Genomic DNA, 14,831 nt, shown 5'->3' on the forward strand with positions numbered 1-14,831 from the left:
CCGAAGGAATATCGGGATAAAAAGTTGCCTATATAATATTCCAGTTGTCCAGCTATCTACGTGCCAAGTTCCATTGCAATCGGTTCAGTAGTTTTTGCGTGAAAGAGCAACAAACACATACACATCCTTACAAACTTTCGCATTTATAATATTAATTAGTAGGAAGGATTAAATTTACAAACGTTTTAAATACTACTACTAATAATAACATGATATACGATGGTATATCTGACATATACCTACTATGAGCTAGCGCAAGTATAGTTTTTAGTTAGGTACATATAATGTATAAGTCCATTCGCGTTAAGAAAATAGTGAGTCATCGTTACAGCCACGCCCCCTCAACCAATTTGAATTCTAGAAATTACAATATCGAGTTCACAGTGAGCCACAATATAATAAATATTCAATAGATGAGACTGCCAAAAGTAATGGCACTACAATTCTTCGCCTATCGCCTTACCATTGCAAACTGAATGCAATTGAATTGGTGTGAGCCCAAGGAAAAATCTTGCTGCCAATTCTATATATGCCAATAACTCCACATTCAAAATCAGTGACTTAAATAAATTGATAACGCAGCTGCATTAATAGACCACGTGATTTGCGAAGAAACTAGAGTGCCACCAACTTATCCCAATCCGCTTATCATCAATTTGTAATATGGACGTTGAGCACGCTTCGGTACGAATGGGGCCAGCTCGCACCGGGAAAGTACCACACCCCCACAGAAAGCCGTCGAGTAATTTATAGTAATATATTAAATTATTCACCATTCCAAAGATAACTTTATGGCCATACGGCATTTGTATCTCATGGAACTCGCAGAAAAGCCTTCCATACTAAATATAATTGGACACTTAAGAAATGTAAAATTTAAACAAATTGAAATGGAAACAAAGAAAATTGTTTAATAGTTTCAAAAACTGTTAGACATTTTGAGACAATTCGCTTTTATTAGGCCTTATTAATTTTAATGGAAAAAATTGTTACATCACTGTGAATACACCCTTGCACATGATGCCTCTCTATTTTCGAATGCACTGTATACATATTTTTTTAGGCTTACAACTGGCTCGTTTGTTTTAAATTATAGATATCATATTTTGTACAGTATGAATCAAAACACATAGGTATATTTCAGAAAAAATGAAGTCTTAGGATATTTAAAGGCATTCTTAACTCGTGCGTTAAAATAAACTTTATACTTAGATTTAAGAGTGATTTAAATACTTTTTTTTTACTTTATACGGGTAAACCGCACTTTTTCCGATTAATCGACTTATCATTAACTAAATAACATAATACTACAAAAATTACACAGTAAGTAGGTAATATTTAGCTAAGTAAATTAGGTGTCAAATTATTTTATCAAATTTATATTTTCATACGAAAAAACAACGATTTAAACACATAATACATACCACACCATTTACAAAATTAAATAAACAACTTCCTAAATATAGTTGAAAATATTATAATATTAATGCATAGGGATTATGAAGATCTTCACGGTAATCTAACCACTGTTTAATAATCTTAATTTCGGTTTTGTTATTTGACCTTGGCTGGCATTTTAAAGTAACCTTTCCTTATGAACGTAACCAAAATAGCTTTTCAAAATAATAAAAGAATAGGGGAAAAAAAGAGCTTGTATAATACATCTCTTTTGGGTCATCCGAGAAACAATAAACAAGAATCTAATTCAGGAAAGCCTACACATTCAATCATATTAACCGAGTACACAAGTACCTACTTACTCAACTATAATGAAAGAAAAGCAAACAATAAATATACCATTTAAACAGATTTGACGTTGTCTGTTGTGTACATATAAGTGCTTTGGATCGACTTAGCGCAGGCTTTCCACAAATGTGACCTACTTACATTTGTATATTGACCTATTTTTGCGATGAATGCTTTTTTAATCCATTGATAATAGTGGCCGAGTGTGATTCTTATACCGGTGCCAAGTTTAGTAATCTATGGTCCATAAGTTAAAAGGTCGAATGTCAAACGCCTCATAAAAAGGCAATTTTAGAGATGGAGTCTACAGATTTACTATTTACTTCGGTTTGCTGACATTTCCGTTTATTTATTGTATGTTTCGCGAAGAAATGAGACAATTTATGCACAAATTTTATACCTACAATATTTACGGTTAAAGCTTTACTCTTTTCATTGATTATATTATTCGGTAAAGGCAAACAGTCGATTTCTATCAATATATTATTAACACACATAAGAATTGAAGTGCAATTATCTTCCTATATCGAACACAACCCAACATTACATTAAAATTGGAACACGAAATGTAACGTCAACTACAACATTAATGATAGTATATACCACTATTGGTCGTCTTTGTAAAATTAAATCGCACTTAAAATAGCTTTTACCCTCGTGGGAGCAAGTGTCACGTGCATCATCTAGTGATTATTATGTTTCAAAACAAACATTTTATAAATAATACGCATAAAATTATTGTAAGTGGACGCACGGGGACAGCTGACATGGCTTCGAGCCAATGTAAAAGTGTAGTATGCCAAACGTACAAGTGTGACGTCGTAAGCGATCGCACCTACCGTAATATCGGATCCGTCGGAACTCAGTAGGAAGTCTCTTCATACGTCTATCGCACATTGTTAAATCGATTTCAGGAAAAGTTTACGCAACAAGCGCAAGTCAAACACCCCTTATCATCTATCCATCTAGAATTTCGATAGATATGCAGAAACACCTTTTCTGGTTTTGATAATTTAAGGTAATAATAAATGGAAATTTTTTTCAAAATATTGTTTAAAGACCATATTGCGTCACGAACTATGCCTAAAGGGCACAATTCTTAAATAAATAATATTCCAACAAAAAAAAAACAGAACAGATAGCGTATATCTTCACAACATAAGTATCATTTGATTTAAGAAATACGAAAATGAATAACAATTTTAATTGGACATAACGATACTAGGTTGGGTCAATTAATGAAATGAAAGTTGAGGCCATCGAATATTGAATTATTATTATTTATTTAGGGGATTGCTCAGGATACTTGTAATAGATAGATTTATATACTATACTATAGTATAGGATACTGTATTTATATTAAATAATCATCTATGTATTTGTCATATCGCAGAACGTACTCCAATGTTATCAATAAATGTTTTTACTATTGTTTTATTATTATTAATCTATCCATTATATCGGTATCTACTGTCTGAGTAAAATTTTGACGGTTGTGTTTGATTTTTGGTTTATAGTCGAATTAAAAACTTTTAGTATTAAAAGTGTTTTTGACTGTTTGAAAAGTCTCTTCGAGGTTGCTTCTTAAAGTTAATAGATTCGCTGTCACGACGACCATGATATCATGACATACTTCTTAAAAGTTTAAAAATCACGAGAAAATAAAATCAAGACCACACGCATATCATGCTTGTTATAGTTTACGAAGGTACCTAATACAGTTAGAATAGCATTCAGAATAATGTATTTTTAACGGATTTTAAACGCGATTAATTATTCATTATATTATTCACCCTGACCGATGTTTCGAACACTTTACAGCGAGCGTGACCATAGACTCAGTCATCCCGTCTTTAATTGCTGAATGTTAAAACCAAACAGAAGAAAATACTAATACAATATTAAATTGAAAATTTAAAAGCCCTGACCCGTTTTGTGTTGTCGAGCATCTTAAATGTGAAATGTCATATATTCATGCCCTTTATATATTCAATATTGTGGGGGCTGTGAAAAAATATTCAATATGTTGTGGCTTGCATCAATTATAGCTAAGAACCACCGCAAGTAAATAGGTTTTAGTATAATTTCAACTTAAAAAATAATACATCGAAATTAGTCCACCCGGTTGAGAGCTATGACACACAGACAGACAGACAGACATCGACGTGTAACTTATAAGACTTTGTGCGCCGGGGGGCCAGTTTAGACTTAAACCTAGTTTTTAAGTGCACCACTTCGACATTTGGAACGTGTGAAGTGCTCAAATGTAGTTTGCGTGAGCTGCCATTAATTTTTGTTTCCATTCAAAAAGTACTGAAAGTTCAGGTTTTTAAGTATAGAACTCGTCACGTGAACTTTTCATGGCAGCAGGTATTTCTTTATTACACTTTAATTATAATATATTTGTACCTACAGTATGGAGTGGTTTTTATTTCCAACCGTTTGACGTACTGATATACCTATACCACTACTTAACGTTATTTTTGTTGTTTAATTATAAGCACGTTTGATATTTATAATAGTTTTGAGACTGTTATATCCTGTCGTAATGCATAGCAGTGAAGTCAACGGTCGTGATAAAAATGTAATTATGAAACTACTGGCTGGAATTTTGGTCTAATTTCATATAGATCCGATAAGCTGTTTTTGCGTGGAAGAGTAAAAAATATACATCCATATTCCATACATAATAACATGTTTATACAATGGTAACTATTATAGAAGCGTTCGCGTTTATAAAATTATTAGTATTTGTAAATTTCTCAGTTGAAAAGTTAACGTACAGTCATAAATGAAAAGGATTCCCTTTCGATACCCAAGTTTCGTCTATCATATTTACGTTAGTTGTAGTGGAGTTATTTACTTCTCCGTAGAGGTAGATTGATATGTTGTATTGTAAGGTAATACAACAAAAATTTACAGGATAACTTTTATATCTCTTTCAACTACAAAGGAATCGATCCAAAGTACACGCAAATAAACTTTACCCGTTAAATATTTAATATCATTGCGACACAAAGCTTCATGTTTTTTGTTAGCTTCTAAAACTTAATATAGGCAGCGGTTCTATGCAAGCGTTATTTGAAACGTCTTAGATATATCTATGCAAGATTTTCCCGCTATAAAAAAATGCATTAGTCGTAGTCTAGAAATAATTTACCGCAGGCTGTTAAAATTACGCTCGAGTTCCGATATTAAATTGCTTTATGATATAAGACAATAAATACATCACGTGCTTGTCTGTTTTCTATTATCTAAAACTGAAAAACGTGGACTTTGTCTAATAATAAATAGTTACATTCAAAAGCGAGTGTCACATCCGACTAATGAAAAATAAGGTGTGAATAGATATAATTTAGAGCGCACTTAATTATAAACTGAATTTGTTATATAAAATAGGAAATCCTATTAAAATATTATTTAATTCATATCAATGCGTTTCATTTTATCTAACAGTTATAAAATGAATAAGTTGAATATTTCCGATTGGGTCTTTCATACAAAGACGTTTTCGTGTCAAGTATTGCTTTTTAGTTTCGTTCGGTTGTGGATTTTTGTACACATACAGATTGATTTGTTAGCATATAACTTAGGAGCATAAAATTCTTTATTTAAAATTTACAGCGTATTTCAGTGGTATTTCAGATTAAAAAATACGAAGACAGAAGCATCGCATAGCAATGTTTCGTTTCTGAGCGACATTATAACAGCTCCAGATATTAGAATTCCAAAAGCGAATGCAATGAAAACGATTAATCGAGCCTTAACCTTTAGCCCTTTGTACGATTGTATTTCTTATGTAGTAGCGCAACTCCTGTGAACCGCACAAGGGCTGGCAATCGATAGGACTCCGCCCATTGACCTATTTACAGGGATTAGGGGGCGCTTCAAGCTTGTCTTGCATTTTTGTCAAAAAAGGTTTACTCTATTCTTTGTGCTCACATTTGGAAGCAATCTCAAAGTGTCAATACGGCGATTTTATTTTACTAGATATTCGACCTACTTTATCCTGCGTAATCGCTGGCACGCAGCGGCATTTGTCCTTCGAATGTTCGGAACTATCACTTTGAGATACCCCACTTGGTTTACGATCATATTACTTTTGGACCTAAACCTACTTCTTGTTATGACACCTATTAAATTGAGCACATTAATTTCCGCAATATTTTTCAAAGGCTACAGAAAACATGTTTATTATATAACAAACATTTATCTCGATTTCTTTGTAAGTGTTTCAAGTTTTTAACATCTAATCTAGGAGGAGACAAATCGAACAAACCAAAAATCATTAAATCCGTACAGTCGTTCTTGAGCTATAAGTGGTGTAAACACGTAATATATATAAATTGGTTATATACACCAATATTTATGTTATTATGTATAGAATCTAATTTTATTGAAACTTCAATATGTAACAAATTTTCACTCAACACAAAATTATTTCAATTCTTAACAAAAACATTTAGCTGAGATAAACCCACCTAAGTGGGAGTTAAGAAGGACAGTTCTACAAAGAGCCATGCGCAATTCCTTTTATATCGCGGTAGGCTTTTGCTGACGTCCGGCGTGGTCTACTTTCTGATCTTTAGCAAACTTTACTCATGCAAAGGATGAATGCCGGCGTCCCGCGTTTGGAGAACTTAAACTAGACAGTTGATGTTCAAAGAAAACTAAACTTCATTCTTATCGTGTTACAGGTTAAAATTCCGTAGTAGTTTTAGGTTGGCTGCATGGATTCATGAAGACGCCTTTCAGACTTCAGTAAGCCGATATTTTTTTCTGCCTTAATGATTGAAAGTATATACAGAACCTTAATGGAAGTATAGATTTTCAAACAAATATGATCGTATATCAGGAAGTAATTTCATAGGATATTTGGCAACCGATAAGGTTTCTAGCCAAACGATCTTGCTGAATAATGTTCTTATATTTAACTAGGTCAAAATGGATACTCTATCACGAATGATTCTTTTTTAATAATTGATACATATTTTACCATTTTTAACAGATGACGAAGACGTTATAATAAGAAATAATATTATTTAAATTGAAGGTACTTATACAACGCAAAACTCTCTTCTACAAAAAAGGTCAACATGCGAAATACCACTTCAAATTTTCAAATTGGACCAAATAACAATTTCCTATCAAGCACAAAATTAGTCACGTCAATTCGTCGAAAATCCACCGAGTTATCTAACAAACCCAAAAAAAGAAATTCCTTCGTTTTTGGGACGTCGGTTGAAAAAAAACGATATCAAAGTTTAATTAATTAATACTTTAGATAAAAAAAATAAAAGATAAATATTACAATCTTTTTTCAAACTGTTATTTATTATATCTATTAATTATCCCGTCAAGCATAACATTTCTTTGTATAAATTAACTAACTCATATAATAGCTTGAAAGTATGGACTTAATCGATGGATTTGTACGCTTTCGTGCTAAATACGTGTATAAAAATTCAAAGCATTGTTTCCTTTGAGTAAATATAAAAGAAACGTGGGTAGCGGTAATAAACAAAGCTTATTAAAATATCACACAATTAGGAAACCACGCTCATACACGAGTTCTTATTTCTTTATTAACTCAGTATTTTGAAATAACAAACAAGATATATATGTTAACATCATTATTTGTTCAGAGGTATTTATGACAAAAAATAAATGAGGTGCTTGTTGAAAACTGTATCGTATTTTAAACATTGTTTACTTTGTTGCCGAAATTCGGTCTTAGCTATTTTACTTCCGTTAATAAAAGTAATGACCTATTCGTGAAATGGTAGGTAAAGTAAAGTGCGTTTATTTTAAACGCTTATTAATATGAGCAAACATTTATTAACCATTACAAGAAAGTTACAAACGATATGAGATTAAATAAAATAAATATCATTTACTAGCAATTAAGAAAGATTTCAATAAGTTCGAATTTCCTTGCTATAATAAGATCTAGTCAATTAACGTCTGAGCGTGCGTTTACAGCCGTAATTTAATTTACTGCTCCTCAGAATTAATCACTTATAATGTATATGCTTTTATAAATAAATGTATTCCAAAGCTAAAGGTTCGCCGAGATGCAGAGGGTAGACTATTTCGGCTTCTATATAAATAATTTACCTGACGGGTGAGCAGAAATATCAGACCTCTTTTCAAAAGGTCGTACTGAATCCAAATACAGTTAACATTTATCCCCGATTCCGGGACAGGTTTAGATTCGCGAACGTTCTAGAGGGTTGTCTGGGGCGACCAAAATTAGACTTATCAAATCAATTTCGCATTGCCTTTTGACTATGTGACCTCAATCTATAAACGGGTAATGGTTAAAAGGTATGCGATTGGCATTCTTTACAGTTTTAAGAGTTGCAAACAGTTTTAGAAACTAATTAATATACGTATATTGGAGCAAGATTAGCGAGTTCTTATTCTACATACTTTTATTAGCACAAGTTATTCCCCGATTGGCACAATCGTTAAATTTGCGTTTCTACAGAAATATACATATATACTCATATATTTGTAATAGCATACTTTATTTCAGAACTAATATTATCTCAAATTAAAACCTCTGCTTTGAAAGCACCTCGATCAAAAACAAAACCAATCAATTACAGAACCAAAATGCAATCTATTTGTACAACACTCAAACAAGCGGGAGTATTTACACTTCACACTTTATGTGACTTGTGGGCTTTTGGCTGAATTACTCAAATGTATGCCTCTATTTTTAATTATTTTTCTCTGAATGAAATTTGTGTAGCATGAAAAAAGTTGACCTATATTTTATGCCAGATCGATTTAGACATACGTGCACATTTAATGTTTACGATCTTAGTAGATAATGTTTTATCTAATCTGGAATCACATCATCCCGTCTTTTATTATGTATCTTTACATCTAGGTATTAGCTTGCAGAGTACATATACGTATAATGCAATAAACAGTTTTCATACGCAGACGTGTTCAGTATGGGCTAGTGACGTAGATAAGTTGTAGTTCACGAGCTACAGGAAGCCCTATACAACCTACGCAATGAAAGGTAGAAAGCGAAATGAACCATACTTGAACTAGGAGGCATCGATAACAGAATCAGGTCAGGGTCCATTGCGCGTCACGTGCTTGTAGCTAAGGAATTCTTATTAGTTAATGTTCGATGGAAAGCGAGGAAACGCAATTTATTCGATTAGGTTATTGGACATTTATGGTTGGTATTCTTTTGTTTTAAGGTTATTAAACAACGTACTGCTACATACCTACAGAAAATATACGATAACTTAATCCCGTTTTTTACATACAATTAATATTATAATAAATGTGTTGGTAGAACTGGAGTTAAGTTTGCAAAAAATGAATCCTTGTCTAGGTAACCTACGTAATACGTATTATTATTCAATTTCAAAGTCAAGTTCGATTCCAAACCGGTTATCAATATGGCAACAATTAGGCACAAGCTGCATCATACTTCGATTACATAAACCTAAAACCGCTTATATTGTACCCTATACTCTTAAGGTATTATTAGTTTTACTTATTCATTTTGACAATGTAATTTACAGCCAACTAGCTTTTTGCTTATTGCTCTAAGCAGCTTTCTATAGGTCAAAGAAATTTGAAATCGATCCAGGGGTTTTTGCGTGAAAACGTTATAAAAATACAAAAGCTTCCTCTGTATACTATTAATGCAGATGACATGTAAAATTTTAATTTCCATAGCTGAATAGTTTAAAATTCTATTACAAACGTGTTAAATAATATTCTGAAGTGTATACCCGCACAATACGAAGTACATGCATTTCTCAGTAAATATTCTGATATATAATATATAAAGAAATCGCGCTTGCGTCCCTATTAAACGATGACGTCATAGAGACAAACATAGATACATTCCCTCTGGAGTTTCAGGCTAGAAACTGTTAACATGCAGTTTTGCAAATGTGTGCGTTTTGAGCTTTTCTACATGCATAAGTTATTGGTAGAATTATTTGGGCAAATAAATTGCAATTCATTTAGTGGCAATATATTATGAGGTCTTTGGAAGATTATAATTTAAGTATAAAGCCATGGCAACTATTTATAAAATGTCTTTGATTTTGCTGGTAATTTATATAAAAGCGATAAAATGCTATATACAAGGAACACTGATCTAATGATTACCTACCAAATACAAAAATATTCAATACTTAAAACATTATCTTTTCGTTATCCTAATATGTTTCACAATTAAGTGGTTAAAAAGGGTATATTGATAATAATGTTTTGACTTGAAGCGTTGCGATGTGCTTTGTTTTAGTTAATGTACTTACAAAATAAACTACACTGAATTCATATAAAATAGTTTTCAGGTAGGTCGTAAAAATAAAAAGTAAATTAACTCATAGTGCCGTAATGTGGGGAAGTGATAATTTTTACTGAGGAGCTTGTAGGTATGCGTAAAATATTTTGATAATAATATGGAAACTTACCAGTATACGTCCAGTGGTGGTTTGACCGGAGATGAGTTCGCCGGCCCAATCCTTGGCCTCGGTCATGAAGGTGCCCTCGAACTCCTGTTTGCCCTGGCGCGCCGCCTTCTGCTCCTTCTGCTTGGGGTCGTTCGGAGCCAGCTCCGGCTCCCGGCGGCAGCAGACGAACGCGCACGCGCGCCATAACAACACCACCAGCAAACCCGCGAGGAACGTGAAGATAGACGACAGTAGGAAGCACCACCATTTTCGGACACTGAGGCAGTCATCTTCAGGGCTTGGCGCGGTTGTCGCCTCTTCCTCGGACGAAGCCATTCCCCGAGGGCGCGAGGCATCCAGGCGAATGCGCCATGCACGTGCAGAGACGCGCGCGCTCGCACGTCAGCCCGCGCGCGACTGGTCGTCGAGCGAGGCCGAGTGCCGAGTGGGCGCCGCGCCGTTCGATGCCGCGGGATCGATCCGCGCCTGCGCGCTTGCTACCGTCCGCTCATGCTGACCCGCGAATCGCGACCCTCTCTTATCTTCTCTTCTGGAATCCTCGCGCTTCTCCGACCCACCCTGCCGATACGCAACACCCTGAATGCCACTTTTCCCACCTGCGGCACTATTTTGAACGGATCGGGGCGCGCTCGAAAGCGATGCAGTGTTCTCCGGGAGACGCTCTCGATCTAATTGAAGACTATTAAACCCAAATATCTGCACCGAATATGTTTTTAATTTAACATCTCGATTAGACGCGGTCGAATAGGAACTCCGCCTTCGTACACCAGTTCGAACGGTTAAGTGACTTCGCGTATCAAAGCCTGTCAGAGAACTGAGTTGCCATAAGCGGACGGAGGCGATAAAGTGGAAGGTTTTACTTTGTGGCCGCTACGGATGTCTATGTTTCATTGTTGAATGAGTATTACGCCCTCTATAGGATCGGCGGCGCTTTGTGCTACGAAACTCGTAGACGGTTAGGAAATGCTACGATTTTGAGAACGTTACTTTCCACAAGGACGCGGCATGCTTTGTTTTTCAGTTTCTATGCGTATTGTTAGTGAAGTGTAAAGCGCGGGTGTTGCATTTTTAAAAAAAGTCTGTGTTTTCTACTAACTTTTTAAAGTTAATAAATTTATAATTAAAAAAGCTATTGTGTAATGACCTAATTTTATTGATAAATAAAGTACTTTTATGTATCATCTAAGTAACAATATATATTTTTATAATATATTCAATTGAAAAATATTTTCTATAGAAGTATGTCGAAGTCTTGTAAATCACGGTGACGAAAATACTATATTCGACTCGATATTTGTTTATAGATTACAAGGGCGACTAGCTTTCACCCCGGCTCCTCCCGTGGTACATGAATAGCATGTCTCAGTGAAAATGCAACTTTATACATACATACAAAAACACGAACGCTTCTTTATAATTGTAAATTAGATATAAAATAAATACACAACTTTTACTATAACATTTTTTATTCAACCTAAATTTTAAAGATTCACTGCATATATCAGTAATGGCGATAGATAATTTTAAATAAACTGCATTTTTTTTATTACCATCTACGTAATAGTACAATATTCGTATTATTTCACTATAAATTATACTTATATATGGTTAATATATCGACAAAATAGCTAAACAGACATAAATTATAAAAAAAAAATCTCCTCTAATACTATACATATTATATTATATTATTACTGTTTCTCAGGAACAGTATCGCCAATCCATTTTAAATAAGGCGGGTTTCCATTTTGGATTGGTAAAGAAATGACTTCACAAACCTCATAGGGATGGTTCGAGCGGACAAATTCCGTAAGTTGGTCGACCAGAGATGTGCGTGTTTTTATCATTAACAGTGCCTGAAATTAATAACTCAATTAGTAAAAAATAAATTACAAATTACTAGCTTTTTCCCAGAGCAGTTAACTAGATGTTATCATGCATATAAACCTTCCTCTTGAATCACTGTATCAATTAAAAAAACCCTATCAAAATCCGTGATGTAGTTTTAAAGATCTAAGCATACAAAATACATACATACATACATAGGGTCAGACGAGGGAAGCGACTTTGCTTGATACTATGTAGTGTTTAGTTGCAAATCTGGTAGTGATTAAAATTAAAAATGCTTTTTATTTCAAAATACAGTACTTCTTCGAAGAATTTGAATAATACAAACAAAAGCAATAGGAGAAATTACGGGAGGCATGAGTTTGTAAATAAAAAAGAATTAAAAAGAAACTATTCAAATATAAATGAAAAAACAAAAGAAAATTTTAAATGTCTTCATAATTTTATCGTGTCTGTTTTAACGCTGGTATTAAGCAACGTACACACGTGTTCGAAAGGTTGGGATAAATAATATAGGTAATTAATAAATCGCGCTAATAATAAAATCCGTCAGGCATTTTGTAAAACCCCTTACAATTTTGCACAACACTATCACTTATCTACAAATAAAACAATACACCTTATCACCTAAATAATTTCATCAAATAGTGAAAAATTATCAAAATTACTTTTTATTGCATTGCATGTTTTCTGCTATTATATTATATAACATTGTTACATTAGATTGGACATACATTGAATATTGATGCATGTACCAACTAACTTTTGTTATTTTGGTAAATAATATTAATACATTATTTATATCATTTTTCTAAGCCAAAAAAAATGCCTATGATATTTATTTTCGAAAAATACAATGTAAATGATTTTGCAATAAATTTTTATTGTTATGCCATTAACCTGAATGCATTCCACAGTTTCTATCTCATAATTATTTTATCAATCTGTCATCCTGTATCTTATATCTTATCATGTGTGTTAAGTGAATGTTGGGACAGCTGGGATATTAGATCTAGGCCTCTGCTAAAGGTAACCTAAGTGGCTTATATTCAGCAGCAACCAGCCCCTATGATAATATTGTTGGTTTATCTAGATGAAAGCCAATCAATTTTTTTTTTCATTTAATACTTATACTATGAAATTTTACACATGTAAAGTATTTCAAGTTCTTATAAAAAAAGGTATTTTTAGGATTCTGTGTCCAAACGATAAAACAGTTCTTACTAAGACTTCACAGACTGTCAACAGGAAAGAGGTGATGTATTTGTTGCCATTATAACAATAAACAATAAAGAAACAAACAAAGGTCATGGTTATAGCATGTTACATTGACCTAATATATTTGCATTTCATTTCAGAACTTGTAGTTTGGACCATGTTTTTAAACTATAGCCAATTTGCAATTTCACTCCTACAACAAAGTAGTTGCCAGAAACTCAATATGACAATATTTTGAGCATATTTATATTGTGCAAGTAAAATTTAAGTACGCACCTCGCTATCCTCATTAATTTCATTCTTCCACTCATAAATAGATGTCACTTGGGGAATAATGTTAACACATGCAGCTAATTTGTTCTTCACCAGGCCGTGTCCAATTGTTTTACCAACATCTGTGCTTGGGACTGTGACATAAGCTACGGAGTATTTATCTGAACAAAAGATAAATAATAATAGCATTTTAAATTTATACTTAAGTTCTGTATTGTTTGAGACATGTTTGTTTAACTGTACTTATTGTAAATGCTCTCTGTAATTAATGCAAACATCTATATCAGCTTAATTTTAAAGGTGTTCTAATTATTTATGTGGAAATGATGTAGGTGTGAGTAAAATAAAATAGTATCATCTTATTCCATATGTTGATAAATGATATTATTATTAAATGATAGTTTCTCTTCAAAAGAAAATTATAATAAAATTTGTACAAATCTATATTACCTAGACTTGATTTGACCGTCTCTTTGGTACAGGGGTTACTGTGTGAGCGTAGAACCAAGGGGTCCTGGGTTCAATTCGCTCACGGGACGCATAAAATCTCGGTCTAGCAGGACGCAGAAGGCTGATCAGCTACTTGTCCGTAAAGAAAATCGATCAGTAAAACATCACCTGACCCATACCCCGCTAGGGGACACGGGACTTCACTTTTGTTAATATTATATAGAACTTAGGTTTACATAGACATTCATTATTCAAGAATATTCCGAAAACGAAGAATTCGTTTTGTAATTATTGTGAATACAGCAAATTAAGGTTATAAAACTAGCAGTAGCAGTAAGTATACATGTATACTTAGATTATGCCAGAATTATTCTAGCAGTTAAATGAAATGCTTAGTATAAAGGTTTAATTACAGAATACCAAGTTACCCAAGTACTATACGTACCGGCATCTACTATACCAGAGGACATGTTGTTGGCGAAAATTAGATACGGCCTCAAAACTGTTAAATAAATAGTTATCAAATGCTTTTTATTAAAAGCTATTAGCATTGTGTGCTATTCTAGTTTTATATTTATTATTATTTTGTGTACATATTATGTCAATTGAAGATGTAATTTATCTTAAAACATTCGTCAACAAAATAGTAAATGTTTTGCTTTTAAAAAGACAAGACATGACAATTGACAAGAGATGAAAACCCATTTGATAGTTGTCAATGTCATTCCACAATCTAAAATCTATGGAGGGTAGAAGATTATGTTATCTGTGGTAGAGGTAAGGAGAGTCTTCTCATATGATAGAAAATTGAAAAAAGTGTTCAACTGTAAGCTCTAA

At 33.2% G+C, this 14,831-nt stretch overlaps 2 protein-coding genes across 11 annotated transcripts in view; both read right to left on the reverse strand.

Moving 5' to 3' along the window:
* LOC119840438 (calcium-activated potassium channel slowpoke) overlaps positions 1–11,031 on the reverse strand; it is a 50,493-nt gene extending 39,462 nt beyond the window's left edge. For 7 of the 10 annotated variants that reach the window (XM_038367053.1, XM_038367051.1, XM_038367057.1 and 4 more), the window contains exon 1: positions 10,206–11,031. In XM_038367053.1, the coding sequence (XP_038222981.1) occupies positions 10,206–10,520 (315 nt within the window). In that variant the 5' untranslated portion in view covers positions 10,521–11,031. The remainder of the gene's footprint in view (positions 1–10,205) is intronic. The other 3 variants (XM_038367059.1, XM_038367058.1, XM_038367050.1) reach the window with 1 other exon arrangement.
* Positions 11,032–11,658: 627 nt separating this feature from the next.
* Positions 11,659–14,642, reverse strand: LOC119840385 (protein CutA homolog). Its single transcript, XM_038366983.1, has 3 exons — positions 14,440–14,642; positions 13,548–13,705; positions 11,659–12,061 (listed from the first exon to the last, which is right to left on the reverse strand). Exons 1-3 carry the CDS (start codon positions 14,543–14,545, stop codon positions 11,897–11,899), a joined length of 429 nt encoding a protein of 142 aa, XP_038222911.1. The 5' UTR covers positions 14,546–14,642; the 3' UTR covers positions 11,659–11,896.
* Positions 14,643–14,831: the final 189 nt, after the last annotated feature.

Source organism: Zerene cesonia, chromosome 6 (genome assembly GCF_012273895.1).
Source record: "Zerene cesonia ecotype Mississippi chromosome 6, Zerene_cesonia_1.1, whole genome shotgun sequence".
Lineage (NCBI taxonomy): Eukaryota > Metazoa > Arthropoda > Insecta > Lepidoptera > Pieridae > Zerene > Zerene cesonia.